We start from the raw sequence: 21,754 nt of genomic DNA on the forward strand, positions 1-21,754 counted from the left end.
AGAAGGTTTTAGCAACATATCGCGATACTGCGTTGAATGAAAATGAAGAACGGTCGTTCGAAATTAACTATTTTTCGTGACATTTTGGGAGTCTGATTCGTGTGCGTAAAATGTGTGAATTTTTCAGCAAGCGTCGAACAGAAAATGCCATTGTTTATGGAATATTCAACACGACCACAAGTCGACGACTTACCGTAGTTTCGATCGTGTCGCCATCAATCGGTGAGTAGAAGAGAGAAATGAAATTTTCATTTCACAGTACTCCGTACAATCTACGTTCTTATTTCTTGTAAATAAAACTGGAACACGCGTTGCATTCGCATTAAAAGAACGCGATAGTTGATCGTCGAAGACGACATCGAGGACCCTTGTGGTCAGGACATGTAAGGTTAACATTACACATATATCCGAAGTAAAGGGAAGAAACGAGCGATTCGAGCCGACACGCCGCTTCGAGATGTACGACGCAGGTTGAAAAGTTGAAAAAATGGATGAAGAATTTTGACCCGGCAAAGCCGGCGAGATTATCGGAACGGCGATTGGTCATTGGCCGTTGAATTTCCCGCCTTCTTCTCGCGTGCGCATCGATCCCAAGGCGACCGCAGGTTGGACCCGTTAATTGGCGGAATGCGGGATCTCGTATTTATGACTAGCGAGCAATCGTAAACCGTCCGCTGATTATCATTAGATATGATCGCGCGATCTTCGATATCTCGGCCTGCCGCACTCCCGGCTACCCCCTCCCCCCCCCCCCTCACCCCCCTTCATCCCCCAAGGCATAAGGTACAATTTATTAATATCCACCTGATGATGCATTACGCCGATATTACCCAGCCTTTTTCCAACCACCGTTCATCCCGCGTCGTGGATTCTGTTTTTTCTTTTTTTTTTCCCCCCTCCTTCTACGCATTTGTTTTCATCTTATTATTCGCACTGTACTGCCGTCTACCTTCGTTATGTATCTGCAAACTTCTATACGTGTATATAATATCCGTACCTACTTATGGTTCAACGGACTAGTCGTCTTGTCTTGTAATACTATACCTGTCTGTACTCATAATTTTCATCAACATCCAACCTGTCCAATCGCGAAACGCGTGCCTAGTGATAATTATCGTCTATTTACGAATAGAATTTATTATTCCTAGAGGTAATTGAAGATCGCGTGTGTTTTCTTTCAGGTATAAGGTATACACGCTACTCTGTTCGTTCGTCGAGTAAATGTGCGACAAAGTATTGTCACAGTCCTGCATTACGATTGTTGCACAATTTTTCCATACATGATTATAGATCTCGGTTAAGGTATGAATTTATCTTGCACGTCGTCCGATTCGTTTATCTGATTTACTTATGCAACCGTCTGTACTTGCGCAAGTGTCAAGATTTGAATTTGTATCTGTTTCGTTCGAATCGGATTCGCGATTTATTTTATTTTTTCCCGATTATTTCTTGAGAAGTAAAATTCGCAATTGCGATACAAAATTGTAAAACAAATAGAAAAATTATCTTGGAAGTGTTTCAATCATTCGCAAGCTTTTATCTTTTTTATCTCGCGTATCATTGTCAAGTTAACGATTATAATTTTTGCGAATCGAGATTTGTGTGATATTCGGTAGTCTGTAAGAAAAAAAAGGAAAGAAAAGACAAGGAAAAGAAAAATTCTTTATCAACTGGGACGTACAACGGTGACGATATCTTTAATCTTGGAGATATTGCGCTTCGTTGAGTGTAAGAAAAAAGGACCTAATCAACGCGAAGTGAAAAATAAATATCTTGGACAATATTATCGCATCTCCGGATCTTCCGGAACGTGACATCGGGGATTTTGTTGAACGAGGGGCGGGCGACTGTGTTTTGCTTTGTGGCGCCGGCGGTTTCCACCTCATCTGCCGTTGTCGATCTCTTAACCGATGATTGATTCTTAAATTATCGATGCCTCGACGGCTCGGATTTAATTCCTGCATCTTCAAGGCGGCGCGGTGTTTCTACATCGCGGGGTGAGGGGGAAAAGTATACACTTATAATTCTTGTTACATAAAATTTATAAGCGGAAAAAAATTAAGATTACGGAAAAAGAGGAAAAACTTTGTTTGCGCTCATACTTGGGCTTGAATTTTCGTCAAACCCGCAACATCCACTCAATTAGTTCAATTTATGTTCTTTCGTTTTTTTTTTCTTTTGTTTTTTTGTTTTTTTTTTTCCTCGCAAACGAAGAGAGTTTATTTTTCTCAAAAGTAATCGTCGGACATCGTCGGGATTTTCGACACAACTTTTCTCGCAAGTCTACAAATGAAAACCCGCAGCAGAGATAGACGGAGATTGTCGAAGAGAGGCCGCGGGATCGATACGGAATTAATTCATCTTCGTTAAGATGACAACGCGTATAATGGAGTGGTAAGCGCAATGCACTCTGTCATGCGTCCCGCGGGATGATGGTCGGTTTTAACTCGTTTGAAAAAATCCTGGAGCACAGAAGCACACTGAATGTGAAAATAAATAACAGAAATAAAATGAACAAGGATGAGAACAAGAATGACAAAAAATTACGATAAAATCGCTACAGAAACGCAGCGCTGAACGAAGGGAAGTTAATAAGATGAATTTGACGGGCAGGCAAGTCCTGCGCATTAATTTCCCGTCAAAAATCACTACGCGGAGGATTTTTTAGACGTCAATTGTGACGCCGTCGTCTTTTTGCAAGACGAGCGATCGGTGTTCCGTGAATTTGCACCCAATGCCGCGGCGATATTGAAACGCGATTCTCAATTCTCTCTACTTGTGATTCTACGATGTGTCAACGATATTGAAACGTTCGAGTGCTTAGCGGCTGTAAAGCGCCTATCGCACCGCTCTAATCTCGGATCCGGTGAAACAGTCATTCCTACCATTCTCCGATGGTTCTTTGACTCGGCATATAGAATTACAATCATTTGTATTATGCGTGCGCTTTGTACAATCATGAGATTGCTCTCACAACCGAGGTTTGATATCCTCACTGAGAGAAATTTTTAGTTCCGGTTACCGTTCGGTCCTTAACTATTTTCATTTTTTACCACAATCGAAAAATATACTTCTAGGTAGAAAATGAAAATTAGTTTTCTAGCCGTTACCGGAAAGTCTGGTATCCGTTACTATTCTTCCTCGTTACGATCGCTGTTGCTAGATTTTCTTACAACCGTTGCGAAAATTTAACGCTCGTGCAACGATAAATTGACGTTGAAGCCTTGTTTAACTGAAAAAGCAGAGTAAACTGAACAAACTGATTTTGCGTTGCAATTACCAAAAAAGGATCGACGATAGCGCGAAATGGTTAGGCGTACCTCGTTTTTCGTAATCCCAACAATATTCAAACGGTTTTTTTATTGAATTTTTCTAGTTACTGTAACAAATGAAATTTTTCTCAGTGCTTGATAATTATAACCGCTTTATTGCTCCTCTGGTCGAAATACGCCGTATGTTACCTGAAACTTTGTGTCAGAATTATTAAGGGGTGATATTTAGTCTGGATTTTTCAAAAATCGTTTTTTTTTTTTTTAAATTTCATTTTCGTAATGTACATACATGTATTGAAATATATATGCGGAAAATTTCATGTCGATTCGACAAATATTTTCGAAGTTAGGCGTAAATTTGCAAAGACGCCTCGGAGCGTTTGAAAATGCCTTCGAAACTTTGAACGCTTTTTTCTCAAAACTAGTTGTTGAGCAAGATTTCTCGGAAACGGCTGAACCGATCAGTCTCTAATACACAAGCTCTCTGAATATATCTTTCACTCCTTGATCGAAGGTTTTTTTTTCGCCGATAAATATTTTCCATTTCATAAACAAACTAAGACGAAAACTTTTATGGAAATCGATATTTCTTCTTGAGAAGCTGCTGTTTTGTTGAAAATTAATACTTTATTTATTATTTCGATCAAAGACTAAATAATATACCTTATATTAACTAAATCTTTTTTGTTTTCTCATTTCACATGATGTAGTCCAAAGATATCTAGCTCACCGTAAGACGGCTTTTTTATACTTACTCCTGGAGATCGTCTACAGCAGCTTTAAAAATCATTATTTACATAAATAAAAAATATCAGAATGAAGTTCAACGTTACCCAAATACGTATATAAATTTTCATATTAATAAATTGAAATGTCTTTTCGTGAAATATCCTTAAAAAATCGCTTTTTTGATTTTCAGACACTATTTCAAGCGCGATTCAGCATTATCCAAAATATCGCGTATTAAATTTTCCAACATTTTTGATTCTAATTGAGTGAATTAACTCCGAGTTCGCTCTTACGCGGTATTTTTATCACTCACGTATCGTTGTTTAAACATTTTTTTTTAAGTTTATACTCTACGCCCTGAAACGAAGATAGTTTACCTACTTTTATACCGATGCGACATTTTTGATACATTTCACCATAATTTATTTTTAACCAAGAAGCGCATTCTCACAAATTAAAAGAGAACGAAAAAACAGCCTGCTTGAAAAAAATTTTAAAAATTAATGTTTCCGCCCGGGATCGAACCGGGGACCTTCCGCGTGTTAGGCGGATGTGATAACCACTACACCACGGAAACATTTTTGTATGAGTCACGATCCAATTCCCAACAGCGCCCGAGAGAGGCTGAAGCCATTATTAGATATTCTAGAATTATTTCTACATCGCTTTATATTCCGAATTAGTTACCGGGGTAAAAAATGTTTACAACGAGCCTAATAAATTCTTTTTTTTTAATTACAAATTTTCCTGCATCAATCACTGCGTTCATGTACGTACAATAACAAATTCGATAATTTTTGATTCGACGTTAAGAAGGTAATTCGTCTAATTTGTTTTCAATTATTTTAAAATGTCTTTATTATATACTGTTTGAAGTTAGTTACAGCACTGCGTTCAAAATCCTTCAAGGTGTTTCCGTGGTGTAGTGGTTATCACATCCGCCTAACACGCGGAAGGTCCCCGGTTCGATCCCGGGCGGAAACATTGATTTTTTTTACCTTTTTTTTTCATCTCTTCCACAATTTCTCAAGTCGTACGATGTACACCGAAGATATTGAAAACATGAATAAAAATGAAAACCAAGAGAAGATGAAAGTTCAAAATACCAATCGCCGCATTAAATCCAACTACTTTTCATTCTCATAATTGACAGAAGAAAATTGTGAAACAGTGCGAAAATCGTGAATCCATAAAAATATTTGTCCGCACCGTTATTATTATACGAGGGATGAAAAAAGCGCGACAAAGGATCGTTAAAAAATTGAAGGGTATAAAGTATAAAACTTATTCCGTCTTCCTCCTCATTAATACTCACTTGTAATAATATCTCTCAGTGTTTATTCGCGTATCCGCGTATATTTAAATGTATGTATGTATCTACGCAACGCAGAATCGCAAAAGAGAGAAGGAGGGCGAAGGGGAAGGAGAGAGGCGAAGAGATCGAGCGGTGTAGTTCAGCTGTAGCTGTCCTGTTGATGAATGCCGACCGATAGTGGCCCGGTGCTACCGGCCCTCCATGTATCTTACTCCTCCTGTCTGATGGGGGTTTTCAGACTCTGCTAAGGAATCTATCTTCGCATGTATACGCGTACCTTCCGCAATTATCTACACCTCGGATTGATCCTCTAATTGCCTGTGATAAAAGCCTCCGCTTGTGCGATATTATTATCATTTACATACGCGCAGCTGGCTGTGCATACAATGGGTAATTTGTATTGCATACAGCAGCCGAAACGTACTTGAGTATAGGTCAATAGAGTCGAATGAAATTTTATGGGATAAACGTTTTGATTCGAACGAATTATCTTGAGGCATTGTTTTTTTTTTTTTTTTTCTCATCGTTATTGATTTAGAAAATTCGTTGAAAACTTGAGATTATTCGCGTGGGTTTGAAGTTCCGAAAGCGACCAATTCCGAATTATTTTGTGGCGAAACTTGCAGTATAGAAACGAAACTTTGACGAAACAACAAAGTTTCGAACGGTCGGAAATCCAACGGCTCAAAGTTTCGAAATGCAAGATTGCAAAAAATCAAGTTACGACAATTAAAGTTCCTATATTGCAAAATTTCGAAAAATCAAGCCTCGATAGAGTAGAATTCCGAATATTAAACTGTACTACGCACAGCGTAGTTTACTTCAAATTCCACGTGAAAACATTCGGAATTCGGCTCTTTCGGAACTTTGCAAATTCAAAAATATTCAAGGGAACATCGAATTTACTCCACATTTTATTTCCATAAATCAATCAAGTCTTAAACTCGAGTTACGGGTTTTCTCGATGCGTTTGCGTAGCGCGAAATCGGCGTTAAACGAGTTAACGATTCGAAAAACCGACAACCTGCCGCAGGCTTCGGAGTGGAAGTTATGCGTCGGTTGTATGCAGGCGCGAATATTTTATACGAGATCGAAAATACACGCGCGTAGGGAATATATCGTAGTACGTGAGCCCGTCATCTCCACGGTTTCTTAGCCGGGAAGTTATTCAGGCAGGACGCCGAGGATGTTACGGATGCTTAATAGAAAGAGCATCGTTAATTTCATTTATACTTACCGTGCGTTATACATACGTTATATCCGTGCTATAGGACTAGGTTCACTTGCTCTCGCGCCTAGATGCGAGTCGACATATACATACGCATACGTATGCATGTGTGTAAAATATTCATGCGCACGGATAACGGCGTAATTCAACAACTTCCGCCACTGCGCAAGATGCTAGGCGATGCTACCGATGTCACCTTCAGCCACGATTAAAGAGAAGAGGAATAAAAGAAAAAAAAATAAAAACGTTGAAGAAAATAGACGAAATACCAGAAGGATGAGGTGCAAACGTGCCGGGAAATGAAAAATCATGGTATATAATCTATCGGAAGACGTACATGTACGTAAACGGCATGCGAGTAATTGCACGATCCGGCAATTGATAGAGATGATTAATTGCAGTTGGACTGGTTGCCGCAAACTTCATACATACGATATACATGTGTGAGTTTATCGGAATGTGTAAACGAGGTATAAATTGAACCCCCCGATGCACACGCGGAATTTTTGTTCCGTTTCATCGGATCTTTGCAATAATTTTCCTTCTTTCTTTTCTTTCATTCCTTTTTGCTCTCTCTCTCTTCGAAGCACACGCTTGTACCTCATCGAGTGAACGCCGTGGGACGGATTAATTTATCCGAGTTCCAACTCACCAGCAATCAGCCAATGCGTACGTGTGTGTTTAGATGTAGGCTAGAGTTTCTGAAATGACAATGCGAAGTTGACCGCATTGCATTCGCTACGGCGGATGTTAATTCAGACCGCGGGCGGCATTAAAGTGATAGCCCGCAAACGATCCGGCATCGTCCTAACGAACGCCTAGCGGCGGGTTAAGTAGCATTCGTTCGGTCGAAACCTGCAGAGCTGTTAATTAACCGAGTAAAACTTAAATGTTCCATCTACGGTGCGGATGGACCGGGTATAAGGTACCGTTTATATGTACCTGGTAGAGCGACGTTACGCGGGAATGAGAACCGCGAGGATTGAAAAAGTAATTCTATTCTCCTGTGACCGGCGAGAAATACAAGCCTAGAACCGTGCAGTCCGTGCCAATTGGCATGTTTATGAATCCATCCGGAGGAGTTAGGGCCGATACTTCTTCAGTCCAGCTTCTTCCTCGTCCGCACCGCCATTACCCAACTACCTGTCACTCGGAACAGTAATTACCCGCCGTTTCTCAATTAAGAAAAGCGCAAGGCTGCCTGTGCACGGATGTCGAAGAACGTAGGGACTGGATGTCGCTGCAAACTATGGTAGGTATCATTTGTTCCTCGGTATAGAATAAGGAACATTCCTTTGCGAGACGCTCAAGAATCGCATTCTCTGGGTCACTGAATTACGACGACGGTCAATCCGTTCACCGTAATTTTTGTTTAGCGAATTTGCGTTCTTGGATACGAAGGTTGAAGTATGGAAACACAATTTATTTGTTAAAGTTTCGGCCCGAGTGGGGGATCTCCTCGGAACGATTGTTTGTCGAAACCTGTTCAATGATAGATACAATATTATGTTACAAAAAGGGAAACCATTGATCATGATGTAAGAAATGTTGCACGAGTCTTAACCTTTGTCGGTTATCGTATAAAGTATAAATTTTGTTTCCGTGCTTTGACCTTTATATCCAAGAACGAAACTTTGCTCATCACACTGAGGCCAAGAATCATCTTTCACATTAATTCTATTTGTCCAACGATCATGGAAGTAGAAGAAGAAGAAAAGACGCCGACGGCTTTAGTCAGAACGGAAGAGTATCCAGAGGCAGCCGGACATCGACGTATCCTTTGTCCAAAGTTTCGATTGGGCCTCTTCAACTCGGTCGTGTTATGGCACAAGTATAATAAGGCAATGTCGGACCACCTGGCTTAAGACAATAATTACTTGGCAGCCATTAACGGCATGCGCCAGCCCAGAGGCTGGATAGATCGTAGAGTCCGGAAGGCACTCGCCTAAAAGCCAAGAGCGCCGCGTATCGATCCCATCTCTAATATCTCCTCGACAATATAATACGTATAGCCTTTTGCCTCGAGGCTGAAGCGGCAGCCGTGTCGGACGGATAGATTAGAAAATTTTCTGATAAGCGATCAAAATTGTCCAGGGCTTATAATAGAATGTGAGAATCGACTCGAGAAGTTGCGTCAGGTGAGCATGACGCGCGTCGGCGCGGATGATGCTTGCGAAATGTTATACCGCTTGCAATTTGCCAAGACAATTACACATCTGTCCCGTATCTAATAGTATAAGGACGTATGCGCCGTTGTGCGACATTTCATCACGCGTAAAGGTAAAGGGGCGTATTTTTTCCCCCTTTGTATTTTCGCGAAAGACATGAGGGTACATTGAGAAACTTTGAAATATGTAGCCTTGTACCGTTTATAAATCTGATAGATAAAAATATAATCTAGTGCCGAAAGGGCGTATCCACCAAACATAAGGCCTTTTGCCTTTGTTTATTTTTTCAGTTAATTTTATTATAGATATACGTTTTGAGTGCTTCTGTAGCAAATACCGCAAAATAAACAAAAAAAAGAAAAATGATTGTACGCCTTTTTATCACAAAATTCGTATTTTTGGCGCATAAGTCTTTGTATCATTAGCACTTGTTAGATAAACTTGTGTGGAATCACGTACTTGACACACCGGGGTCGTTTATACTCCAGCGTCAAAAATTATTATGAAATATAGACTATTACATATTTTTACTTGAAATTTTTTTGAGACAGTTCTTGAGAGGTTAATTTTTAAAACTATACAGGTTATGCAACAAGATATCAAAATGCCAGATGGCGTCATAGACCCTATTTTTTTTAGACTTAGGTAGTTTAAATTAACAAAGACACGCGCTGTCCTGTATAACAATGCTGAAATGAGTTATAATCTTACCGGTACTTTCTGCTCTAAAATTTCCATTGATCCGAATCGACTCCGGCACGGCGTCGAAGTGTGTTCAAAGGACATGCATATTATACCCGCGGGACTTGCGAAGGTATCGCGTATTGCCGGATTGAGAATAACACTGATTAGCAGTGATAAAATCTAGCTGAATATAGGGTAAATTACCGTGGATGTATTTACCGTGCTTTACATATCGCATTTTCACCCGTTAATCTAGGTGTAATATCCAACTGCTAACCACCGCATCACATGTCATTATACGTATAACCGTTCATCACCGGAGGCGTTAAAATCTCTGTAAATACATGTATACCTTATTACCACGGAGTGCGGGAATCGTCAAGTGCAACGGCCGCAGCAGCATGCCGATTTTCCGGTTACGATCGTACGTCGGTTTTGGTCGATGAGTAAAAGATATGCCGGGATCGATGAAAGGCGGTCAGCCGTTTCCGCTGGCGCCACGAATGCAGAAATCACCGCGGTCCGCACGTTTCAATCAAGCTGCATCGACGTCCTCGATGTGCCGCTGGATATCTTCTCGCCGCGGGGGTCCTGATTAACCGCACTAATTACAAACTCTCGAAGCATAGAAGACGAGAAGCACTATTTTCCTCTCCTCGGTTGGCGGTGAAAAAATTCTGTCTTCCACGTCTTCTCAATCCTCTTCGACAGTAATTAAAACAGTAAAACGCTGCCGCTTTTCGTAACCAGTTGCCCGCAAGGCTAACAAGTATTGCCTAATATAGATCTCTCGCGCGTGCGTGGTTGCCGGCATAATCTACGACACGAGTTCATGTTCGGTGTTGATAAAATACCGCAGGATCGGGACGCTGAGAAAAGAAGCAAACTCGTCGACGTCCGCGCGCGTCTCTGTTCCTGCGGACGTTTCGATTCGCCGATCCAGCCGGGCCAATTATACCGATAAGTCAATTAATCAGCGATAATAAAGCGATAAATTAGACCGCTTAATCGCCTTCTTTATTTCAACGATTCCGGCACCGGGATTTAGACGACCCTCGCCCTCCGCCTGTTCCGCTTCCATGTCACAACGTGATTGTGTGGGATTTGAGCACCCGAAGAATCGGCCATCGCGATGATCGTCTTGCCCCGGGCGGTCCTATTCAAGCCACCGATCCTAACCCACACAAATTGCTATATGAACCTACTCTCGTCGTCTTCGGACCTGCAGCATCTCCTAATCAGCTGCATCGCTGAACGAAAAATTCGGAAGTTTCTCGTCTTTCGGTGATTGTAGGAATTCCGTCTTGCTTTAAATTTAGAAAGTTCAACTCGAGTTCGTCGAGATGAATTTTATCGAGAGAATCTCTCCGCCGTACGTAGAAGAGAAGATATAAAATAAAATACGGCAAATTCGATTAATGATAATTATTTACAGTTATTCATTCATGATTTCGAAAACTGTTTTCATTCAAAAAAATCGCATTTGTTGTACTATTTAAATCGGTCTGAGCTGATTTAGTTCGTGACTGGGTATTCTACAGGTCTATTACCTGGAATAAATTAGGAACAACATTAACACGTTGTGTAATGAAACGTTACTCTATTAATTACAATTTATGATAATTTTTTATACAGCTTTTTTACGAAGACCTTAAGTTCAACTTAAAATACTCATCTCGTCGTCAGGCGATTCGAATTGTGTCAATTCACAAATAACATTTATTTTCAAATGATCAGTGACGAAGCTTGCAGGTTGATTGTAATTTTTCTACTCATATTAAATTGTTCGGAAGAGTTTCTCTTGATAAAATTCAGCTCAATTACCTCGAGTTCAATTTTTCAAACTCCGATATTATTATTTTTTCGCTCAGTCAATTCATCCACTGAAACAAGTTGCCCAAACATCGTTACAATTGATTACGAATGAAAACACTAAGACTATCCTGAAATTTCTTGAATTTCATTAACGGAAAGTTGGATCTGCCCAGTTTCGTTTTTCACGTGATTTCAACTCATCGCACGGTGTCTGCAAATTGCGGGGATGATTCGTCCGTCGGGTGATACCTCCGAGTTGTGGGTGAACATAATTCTTCGAAGCGAGGCTAATTAAGATCCAGAAATTCTAACTCGATAAACCATTCCTTTCTTGGTCTTTATACTCCTTCTATCCAGCCACTGCAGCCTGAAGGAGCCTTTCACTTTGCAGCTCGTGCATTGCTTTGTAGGATAGCATATACATGTATGGTAGATTCGCAGTGTGTGTTTGCGGTGCAGCGTTAGTATATTTATACTCGGTTACCGGGGAGTTATCTACTCCGACGTATCTACAAATCGCCAATTTACTCCGTTAATCGTTTTATTTATCGATTTTGTTTTTACTTTTTTCACCCCCACCTGCTCGCCCAGTCCGCGGGGAAATAACTGATTGTTTTTTTATTCTCACGCATGCACAACGCGCGCCTCGTTTATCGATCGGTTGGTTGTTAATTCGCACTGTTTAACAGCGTCTCTCACACCGTTCTGGCCGATTAATTAATCAGGCATACGCACGCGAATGATATGCGCCAATTTGAGGCGTGGCTGTTATGTTTATAATCAACGCAGGATCGTCAAATCTATGAGACAAAAGGAACAACGATGATTTTTATTTACGAGTCTTGTCTGCGAGACCGACGGGATGAAATTAAAATGAGGTTGAAAAAAAGCGTTCAGAAAAAACTCAAACAAGCGAGAGATTGTTCATGGAATTTCGTATCAAGGATCGTTGTGACAAATGTTCAGATCTGGAGCGTAATATTTTTTTCACGAAATAAAAAGAGTTTAGGTGTATGAAAAATTGTACTTGTCACGCATAATTATTTACATACATACATACGCACCGGACTTTTAATATTTAACGCATTTTCACTCAACGATTGCTATAACTTATATTCAGAACGAAATAGATGTACATATATATTATTACAGTTAAATAAAACAGACTGAGAAAACGTGGTACTGTAAATAGCCTGTCTTCAATTTACCATTAGGGAATAAACTTGTTAACCAAGTTTATATTCCACCGTTTCCAGCTTCGTCACAACACCGTTCAACGTTACTCTTCTTACTTCTGTATCATTGAGGCACTTATCTTCTCAATCTGTGATAAATCAGATGATCATTCGGAACGAAATGTCGTTTGGAATATCTTGTAAAAATTAAAGAAAAAACAAAAAAAAACAGGCAATCGACAAAATAAGACGCATTTAAACAGCGGGGTGCCAAGTTGAGTAACAAAAAGGGTGGCGTCCAAGATTCAAGTCGGAACTCGACCTTCGAGACTCAGGAGTGCACGCGGTGTGCAAGACCATGCATCATAATCGAGAGGATCGATTTAAGAGGGCCGAGCCGCGATCGTGATCCTAAGAGAGTGGGTATATGGGAGCAATAGCCACCTAAGCGGCGAAGTGAAGCACCCTCAATTTGAAATAGCGGAGCGATAAATAACCGTCGATGCTGGCGTATCGCCGGCTCGCCGAGCTCGGTATCTACAGATTGTACTATTTGAGGCTTGAAAACGTGTGTATTACAGAGGGACGTGAATATCGCGGCGCACAAGCCGCGCGCGAGGGAACGAAGGGCAATTATTTCGTCGGACGGTATATTTCTGCTCTAAGGTCTTAATAACCGGGATGAACCAGGATAACCGTACCACGGGGAGGAACTATCCCGAGGTCGTTAGCGAACGACGGGGACGCACTTAGAGCTGCTACTCTATAACCGAGAACTCCGCTCCATAACGTCCGGGTAATACCACCCTGTCCCATTCTCGATTCTCAGCTCTCAGGATATAATTAACTGCCGTTCGTGCACCTCGATCCGCCTCGTGCGATCCTCCCCTGGAAAATATCGTCAAGTAGTCCCGGTCACTGGTCATACTTAACGGTGTATAAACAATATTCCTTTCAAACTGAAGAAATTTTTACTTCCATTCTCATACCAGGTACCAAACGGGCGAAGAGAGTTTTGGTAACAGTGTTCGCTTCGTTGCTTAGCCATAACTACAACGAAACTTATGCGATCAGGGATGCGGGTGCAATATCGACGGATGGAATATTTGACTTGGCGTTGGCGGGAACTCGACTAAGTCGTGCGGAATATTGGCCTGAAACGGGGCAATCACGGTCAACGAGCCAAAAGTCAGGGACCGACCACGTGTCGACGAATATCCTTGGAATCTACCATCGAATCGTATACAATTGATCACAAGTTGACAACCCCGCTGACATTTTTGAAGGTACGGATGACGCGTAGTCATTTTCGATCAGTCGACTCGATTTTCCGCCGGCAATAAGTCGGCCACGAGTCGAGAGTGTGTTACTCGGAACCTTTTCTCGTTCGGAGCTGGTTGTTCGGAGCACAGTGGTGGAACCCGCAAAGCACACCTGTCAAAGACCGTGCCCAGGAGGGATATTCAGCGGCGTTGACAAAGCCGCGGCTCCCGCTCACGGATGGACGAAGGTGTTCGATGTGCGAGTACGTACACCTAGTATTAAAATTGAAAACAGGACTCGACCGTGACACGCCTCTATCCGCATCCATGCCCGGAGGCATCGGCAAAGCCGTAGGTGTGCATTAGCCGAACCGATCGCGCACACGGTCGTGATATGTACAATATATTTCATGCTTGGGCCACGTTTAATGACGTATGTTGTCGTATATTGTCGCAAAGTGTTGGCGTTGCTGCAGTGAACCGTGGAGGAGGCTGTTAAAAGGGGCATAGATCATGCGAAGGAATCCGTTCTGCGGACAGTAAAGAGTAGAGCGAGAGAGAGAGAGAGAGAGGCAACTGGAAATATCGGTTCTCGCGCGGTCGTTTTGTGCCCAGAATTCATCTTGCCAATCGGCTTCATCGATCCTCTTAAGATCGTTAACCAAGAAACTTGCAAATAAGAAACAGCGCGGTCTTACGATTGGGGAAAAATTTCATCCCTGCGTATACAAGCCGTATCCTCAAATTTTTTCACCTCTAGCGGACTGCGGCGTTTATCCGCGGATTATAATTTCCCTTTTTCCTCCTTTTCTGGCAACGCGTCGTGAATAGTGCAGGAAACTGGAAATATCGTTTCTAGCGGTGGTTGCCGGGCAGATTCATCTTGCGAATCGGCCTCATCGATTCACAACGTCGTTAAAATAACTCAGAATTACGTCGTATAGGCTGTTGGACACACGCTGAAAAATCTCACACCTCTAGATCTCCTTTTCCGGTTTTAATCCCGAGTCCAGTCCACCTCACGTAATATCATATTCATCTTGTTGGTCCGTTCGCATTCCTCTCTTTTTCCTTCGCGCAAATAGAGGAGTCACCGGTATTGCTGTCCTCCCTGTGGCCGTATTCATCCTCACGTACTCGGAATTATACTTCATTCAAACATTGCGCGAAAAAACTTGAAACAAGGGTTAAGGCAAGGTCCTTGCTTGTTAATTTCCGGTTAAAAGTCTCCAAAGCACTCCAAGCGTTGTCTAGTTGTGCAAACCGTTTGGCCTCTCTGTTGCGAACTTGACAACAAGTTTGAATCGTAGCTCGATCAATAGCCGGTAGACCACATCCTTGTTTCAGTTCGATCAGATTGGGAGCAGGAATTGAATCCGTAAAGTAGCAGGGCAGAGCCAGCCAGTCTATTGATAGAAACGGTCTATCATACACCTGTGTGTATGAGCTGGTATACCAAGAAACGCGTCGACCGTTAACATTGCATTTTACGGGTGGTTAACATGCCGGTAGCTTATATTATAATTATAACAATTCCGCACACGACATCACGCTGCCTATCCGATCCGACTATCCGCGTGCAATAATTAATTGCCATACCTAATATATATGCACGCGTTTGTAACGCGATTCATATTATACCTATACGTATGTACATGTATACGTGTTGGTGCGTACCTACCTACCTACCAGCTGAGTACTGCACAGCAGCAGATCAAAAGTGTCGTTAACATTTGCCCTTGTGTACGGGAAACACGTGTACCCACCGACACAAGCTCTAATGGGGCACTTATGTACCTGCGCAAACTGATATCTCTCCAACGTTTGGCAGCTATTTGGGTCACGGAACGGTGGCCATCGTCGGGTATTGTCCGCAACCGCTCGTAAATACACCAACCGAGTCGTACACGTCCGTACATTTATACGCGTGCGGTACACCGGACGAGAAAGCTCTGCGGTTGTCTTATTTCTGACAGCTCGGTAGGCGGATCAACTACACCTTCGCATACATGTCTCGCCTGTAATATGTGAATACGTTCGCAGATCGCCCGCACCTGCAATTAAAACACGAACGCCTCGCACGGAACGATATCATGTTGCACCTACGTCGCTATCTTGGAAATCTTTCTTCGTGTCGCCTTTGATTCAGGGGACGATTGATCCGGTTATTTGGTCCTGGTTAGTCCCATCTCGATGAGGGTTCAATCATCCTTGGGGTCAAACGTGCAACAAAACGTTTCGGAGGCGAGTATACCAACCGAGATCCATTTCAATATGGTAACGACAAGAAAACGAGTTGATTTGTTCCCTTGTCTCAGCGTCATGATTTTCTGAAACTTCTGGAGAAGGTATCCCAAAGAGAAATTCTTTAGTCGATTTCCGAGTGCGTTTACGCTCTCCTGATCCTTCCAGTTTCTTAATTCGTCAATCGACCAAGTCGGGTAGGTGGACGTCCGTTATAAACGCGCGAAAACCGGAAGACGGTGAGCAAGAAAGGTAATGGACTGCCCTTGCGGGAAAAACCTGGCGAGGTGAGGTGAGGTGCGGAAGCCGCGTGCAGCACAGCTGCGTCGTGAATTCTTGGCATAACCTGAAACTGGTTAAAAATCGTCGCAAAAGGTGTTCGCGTGGGTGCGACAGGGGTTCCAGTTGATACGGGTCAAGCCGCTTGGCCACGCGATACGGAGTGGAGATAAATAATCGGTGAATCTCGGCTAGATATCCGGGCGAATGAGACGTAAATGGAGATTGTGTTTCGGGGGGAACGAGGAGGATAGAAAAGGCCGTCGAGATGCGGTTCGTCCGATATCGCATATCGGAGCAGATGCAACCGCAGCGCGGACTTCAGAGAGTTTCTAACCTGCTTAAGCGTATCCAAGGAGCCTGCAAACGGCCAGGTGGATGATCTGAAGTTGTCTCTGTAAACCCAACGCCGGGAATTATACCCACGCAGTCCGATTCCCGGATAACGACCTGCAGCGATCGTCGAGGTTTCCACACCTGCAACACCGACTTTCGCGGATTTTTACAACAGCTCGGGGAGAATCGACGTCGCGCGGGACTCGCCCGCAGGACGAAGCCGGGTGGCACCTGGTTCCCGGACACCCGAGTCAATTATTCCGCATCCTCCTCCTCCTCTTCGGCTCTCCTCCGCGCGGTTCGTTGGTATGAATGAATGGACGATGGTGGGTACGCGGGGGATGCGTCCGGCTGATAAATGCGAGCTACGGCTTTCCCATTATTTCCTATAAACGGTCATTACATTTGAATAGTGCAGCCAGCTCTCCGGCACTCGCGCTCAGACAGTCCGCTCGAAGACGGCATTAAACGCGTCACCTTGGACACTCCGCCACCGTCTAGTTTCCGGTCGGTGTCAAGCTGCGCCGCGGCACTTGTCCGCCGGAAATTGACCGGCACGGGCTCTGATCCATTCGCCCGACCTTTCGGGGGTCATGGAACGACGGGACATCTGGCTCCCAGTGCCCTTAAAGGACGCTGCCCGGCTTCCAGGTGGCCTGGAAGCGCTCCTTGGGACAGGAGGAGGCTCGTGCTTGGCAGGCAAATGCTTCGGGACCGCGTCCCGTGTCCCGGACGTCGGGCAAACGGAGCTTGAGCCATCTACGGAAAGGCAAACTCTTTGTGGTCCGGACCGCCACACCTGCGCCTTCGAGACCATCGCGTTGCCACCAGCCGAGAGAGCTGCAGGGACTCTCCGGGAGGGGGCAGAATGCCCGCTTACCGTATACGGGGGAACGTGTCCAGGAAGTCTCGGTGACACGCGAGATCGCCAACTCTCCACCGGTACTCCGGACCACGGGGGAAAAATATAATCCGGAATAATTACAAGGGCATCCAGGATATTGCGGAGACACTTGCAAACGGTCTTTGTTACAAGGCACAGGGATTTCATCGTCTCTCAACTATATTCAGTCGGCTTGTTTCATTTCTCGTCCATGTTCCCTCGCTCGTCTCCATGTTTCAGCCTCTACAGTGCCACCCGAAAGGATGTCGAGGAAGTTTCTCCGTCTTGTCAAGTCTCGCTGCTTTCTGTCTGAACTCTGAAGCTATTCAGAGCATGAAAAAATAAGTCCCTCAACTTTCATGCAGGCTTTATATCGTCAATCACTGCGTCTGATTAGGTATACCACTCCGTTTACAGTAACCTGCAGAGGTTGTTGAATAAAAGTGTGTAGAAGTGGGAAAAAAATGATCTTCTAATCGTTGAATCGGTTCTGAGTATTCGCTAGGGGGGATTTGTTACGTCAGGCTTAGCAAGGTGTTAACAAACTATCAGGATCGATAGCTTCCGCAGTTGCGTGTTCCCGGTATGAGAAAATCAGTAAGCGAGGCCATGCAGAAACCGAAGACCCAAGGGAAAGATCCAAGGCGTGTATGGGGCGATCCGTTACCACGGGCATCTCAATAGCGTGATTCTATAGCATGGTAAAAAACAGATAGAAGAGAATAAGAGGAAGAAGGGAAGAAGAAAGAAGCAGGCGAGAGGGAGACACGGAGAGGCGATGAAACAAGATAAAACGGAGGAAAACATGCGTATTGCAAAAGCTGTAGGCCAGATGCATAATCAATGATTTAAGACTGTCGCTGCGGGCCGTATCTTTTATCCTGCCGCAGGACACGTCGTGCCTGTTAATGCAACCGATGTCAAAAATAACGGAGAAACAAAAAGGAAACGCATTTTCTTCCTCTCTTTCGATTCATCATCGAACGGGCGTAAAACACAGATCGGAAAAAGTTGGTCACTGCTCGCATTCGTCCGTTCGATTCACCCGCGTCGTTATTCTCGCCGTTTTATCCTGCCGAGGTATTTCACGAATGCAATCAAAATGCCGAGGCGCCGATTACGGATGCCTGTCTCATTCCGTACTACAATTAACCGAGGCCAGCACTTTGGGCGCAGTTAATTTGGACGAAAGGAGCGATCGATATCGCCCGGGACGAAAGCGTCGACTCAGCTTCCGATGCGTCGGTATCCGCGCTATTTTCTTCCTTCTCTTCTCCAGCATGCTACTCACGCGGATAATGTATTTCGAAACGGAGTATCACCTCGTTTTACTGATATTTACGTACTATGGCAAATGGTGATGTTTTAGTTGGCGAAAATTCGCCGATGTGGCCTCCTGTATAAAAAAATTTGGTGTATGATTCAATAATTTTTCATAGTCTGTAAAATGTCTACAGGGAAATATTTATACGGTTTAATGAAAACATGAATCAATAAATATCTACAAGGTATGAAAAGCACAAAAACTGAGGTTGGTTGAAACAAATCTTTCTCCAACATGGAATTAAATATGATATAAAAATTAAGTCGAGCTATAAATTTCGGGCAATTTAAGTACGATTTTTGTTTTCCCGTATCGGTAGATTTTACTTCGGACTGTACACGGGATGCATCCTCAATATGAAACGAGGTAGAATTATCTCGTAGATCTTACCGGAGGTAATTGAAACGATTGTTTGGTAAACCGAAGAGCGGATAAGTGGTCAGCGATATAACGTCTGCCGGTGCGGTTTTACCGATATGGGGTTAAACATTAGAATAGAATGAGTTGGGGGCAGGGATATGGCGTGTATGTAGGGTCCGGGTTCGAGCACCGGGTACCGGTGACGAGCAGCCGGGAGCCTAGGCAGGAATTGGAACGGCTAAGTGCCCTCGAGGAGTGAAATATGAGTTGAGAAAGGAGGGAATTATTGATAAAAAAAAAAAAAAAAAACAGCGACTCGGTACCGTTGGCGCCAAGCCGCGTTGCGTTTCAGGTCACCCGCGATCGCGAAGGGCGTGCAAAAGGTACAAGGTGAAGGATAATGGGCCACTAAACGCTGCTGAGCCATATTGATGCGATGCCGATGGCGCTCGGCGCGCGCAAGGCTGTCCCTCATTACGTCTGAATTATTGCATGCCTCTTGGACAACTATAAAATCCCCGACATATCCGCTCGAGTATATATCGACCGCGTCCGAATGTAAACTTCCGTGACGAATGCCCCGGCTGATCTCGATGGTTGAAAAGTCTCGTTACGTGTGCTCCGAGCGATTGAGCTGGTAGGTATAGGACGTTCCTTTTTTTCACCATTCATGCACCGTCATCCCGATCCTCTTCCTCTTCCTCTTCCTCTTCCTCTTCTACTTCGTTACATAAGTTTTGCTCTCGTGTACAATACTCGAGCGCGGCGGCAGCGGCGGTGGGATTTTTCTCTCATCGTTATTTAGATGTGTCGTAAACCATACGCGGCGGTGTAAATCGAGGTGTGAGAGACAAGACGCGGCGCAATTTCGATCTGCTAACTATTGAAGTGAAGAGAAAAGATATTACGCCTCCATCAGCCCCCGGGTGAAATCTTCGAGTATCGGCCTCACGGAGAGAGAGAGAGAGAGAGAGAGAGAGAGAGAGAGAAAGAGAGACTACGCTACGCGTGCATGGCTCATACGGTCAAGGAATAACAGTTTTATCGATATATTACCCGCATTGACAGGATAACCATTCGTTCAGGTATAACAATGTGAAATGCAAATGGCGGACGCTTCACACAGGTTAACGTGTAGCCTTCCCCAAGTGGAGCAGAGGCGGTCGCTTTGAGATGCCAGGAGATCCGAGTAAATCATGGTAAACGGTGAACACGCGGTGAAGCTAGCCTCGGCTCGCTTTGCTATTCCCTCGCGCTCTGCGGAGCCACCATCTAGCCGTGCGGCTCGGGCCTAAGTCCCAGTCCTCCATATTCTTCGACGCTATCCGTATCCGGTGCGAAATCTCGATTTATGGTTCGGAAGTATGCAATCTGGCTCAAATCTGTTACAATTTGCGATCACCGAGCAGGGAGAGGCATGCCTGCATATTCATTGGGATCGGGACATCGCGTCTGTACAACGTATGGCGGAACCGAATTTCTGATTATCTGTTTTCTGTTTCATAGCTTTGAGGCAGCGAGCTGTTGGGAGACACGGCACCGGGACGGAGCACAGCGTGCGGGAATTAAGGAGCTAATCGGATTGAACGGTGAATATTGTTCTGACGGATGATCCGAGAGGTGCAATGCAGGCGACTTTAATTAAATGATAAGGAAGGCTGGAAATTGGATCGTCGCTCGGCGGTTCTGATACGGAGGTAGGTACCGGAATCTGATTTAACGGTAGCTCGGCGGTAACTAGTCGGCCTTGATCTTGACCGATAATAATCAGGACCCAGCCGAGCGTGGTCCCATTATTATCGGACCATGAGACGCGCGGTGAAGAAGCGAGAAATCGAGGAGCGCTGGAAGGTCTCATTTTCCGCGATCTCATGCTTAGCGGGTTCTAAATATATTTCTCAAAGTTCCTCGTCGGCTGGGTTTATGCACTGTTTCGCAGCCACGCCGACGGCGCCTGGGCACATAGGAAAGCGAAAAGTCTTCCATACCCTCCAGGCACTGAGCGATCTTCGTAATTTCCCTATATGCATCGATGAGTAGCGTAATTCTAGGCTGCACCACCAATCACGGCCCGAGTTCACCTCCGCACACTCACCATTAGCTAGCTATTCGTAATGGTTCCAACCTCCAGTTCTCTATAAACCGGAAAAATGACAGGGGTGATTTTTTGTTGAGAAAATCACCGTCGAATGGGGATAAAAAGTGTGTATAATGAATCAGGCGTATAAACTTAATTTGGTACGTTGAACTGCACGGGTTGTTTGGTCGAAGCATATTATATTTAATTTAATCTAATTTTAAGAAACAGAATCTTCAACTGAATACCGATCAAATCATCTTCCGATCTCATGCAGGATCTTGAGTTCAAATTTTATACTGAATTTGTACCGCAGTTTCAGTACAGTTTAAAGCTTTTCTGATCACTCAAGGTTCGTTGTCTCATCCTTGCCAAGTACCTAAACATGAATTATTCATGGCCAGTATCACACATGAACTGGCTTACGAACCCAATCATTTTTCTACTAAAAATCAACCCGACGCATGGATTGGCGGTATCCTGTGTGCCCACTTAAGTCTGCCATTAAGCCACCCTGAGTGGCGCACTTGGGTTCTTATCAGTCGGGGTAAGGCGGCTTTGCGGCCCCCGGCGTCGCCTCGAACAGAGGCGGGAGACGGTAAT

General features: G+C 44.0%; 1 protein-coding gene and 2 non-coding genes across 3 annotated transcripts in view; 2 read left to right on the top strand and 1 right to left on the bottom strand.

Moving 5' to 3' along the window:
- The window catches only part of LOC107222149 (protein cortex), a 238,171-nt gene that overhangs the window by 121,848 nt on the left and 94,569 nt on the right, over nt 1–21,754 (top strand). Inside the window, exons 10-11 of the mRNA XM_046741166.1 lie at nt 128–222; nt 20,581–20,771. Of these exons, the coding sequence (XP_046597122.1) occupies nt 128–222; nt 20,581–20,651 (166 nt within the window). The 3' untranslated portion in view covers nt 20,652–20,771. The remainder of the gene's footprint in view (nt 1–127; nt 223–20,580; nt 20,772–21,754) is intronic.
- On the bottom strand, nt 4,506–4,578 carry Trnav-aac. The gene has a single exon. It is a non-coding gene; the product is annotated as a tRNA-Val (tRNA).
- Nucleotides 4,913–4,985, top strand: Trnav-aac. The gene has a single exon. It is a non-coding gene; the product is annotated as a tRNA-Val (tRNA).

Source organism: Neodiprion lecontei, chromosome 5 (genome assembly GCF_021901455.1).
Source record: "Neodiprion lecontei isolate iyNeoLeco1 chromosome 5, iyNeoLeco1.1, whole genome shotgun sequence".
Classification (NCBI taxonomy): Eukaryota; Metazoa; Arthropoda; class Insecta; order Hymenoptera; family Diprionidae; genus Neodiprion; species Neodiprion lecontei.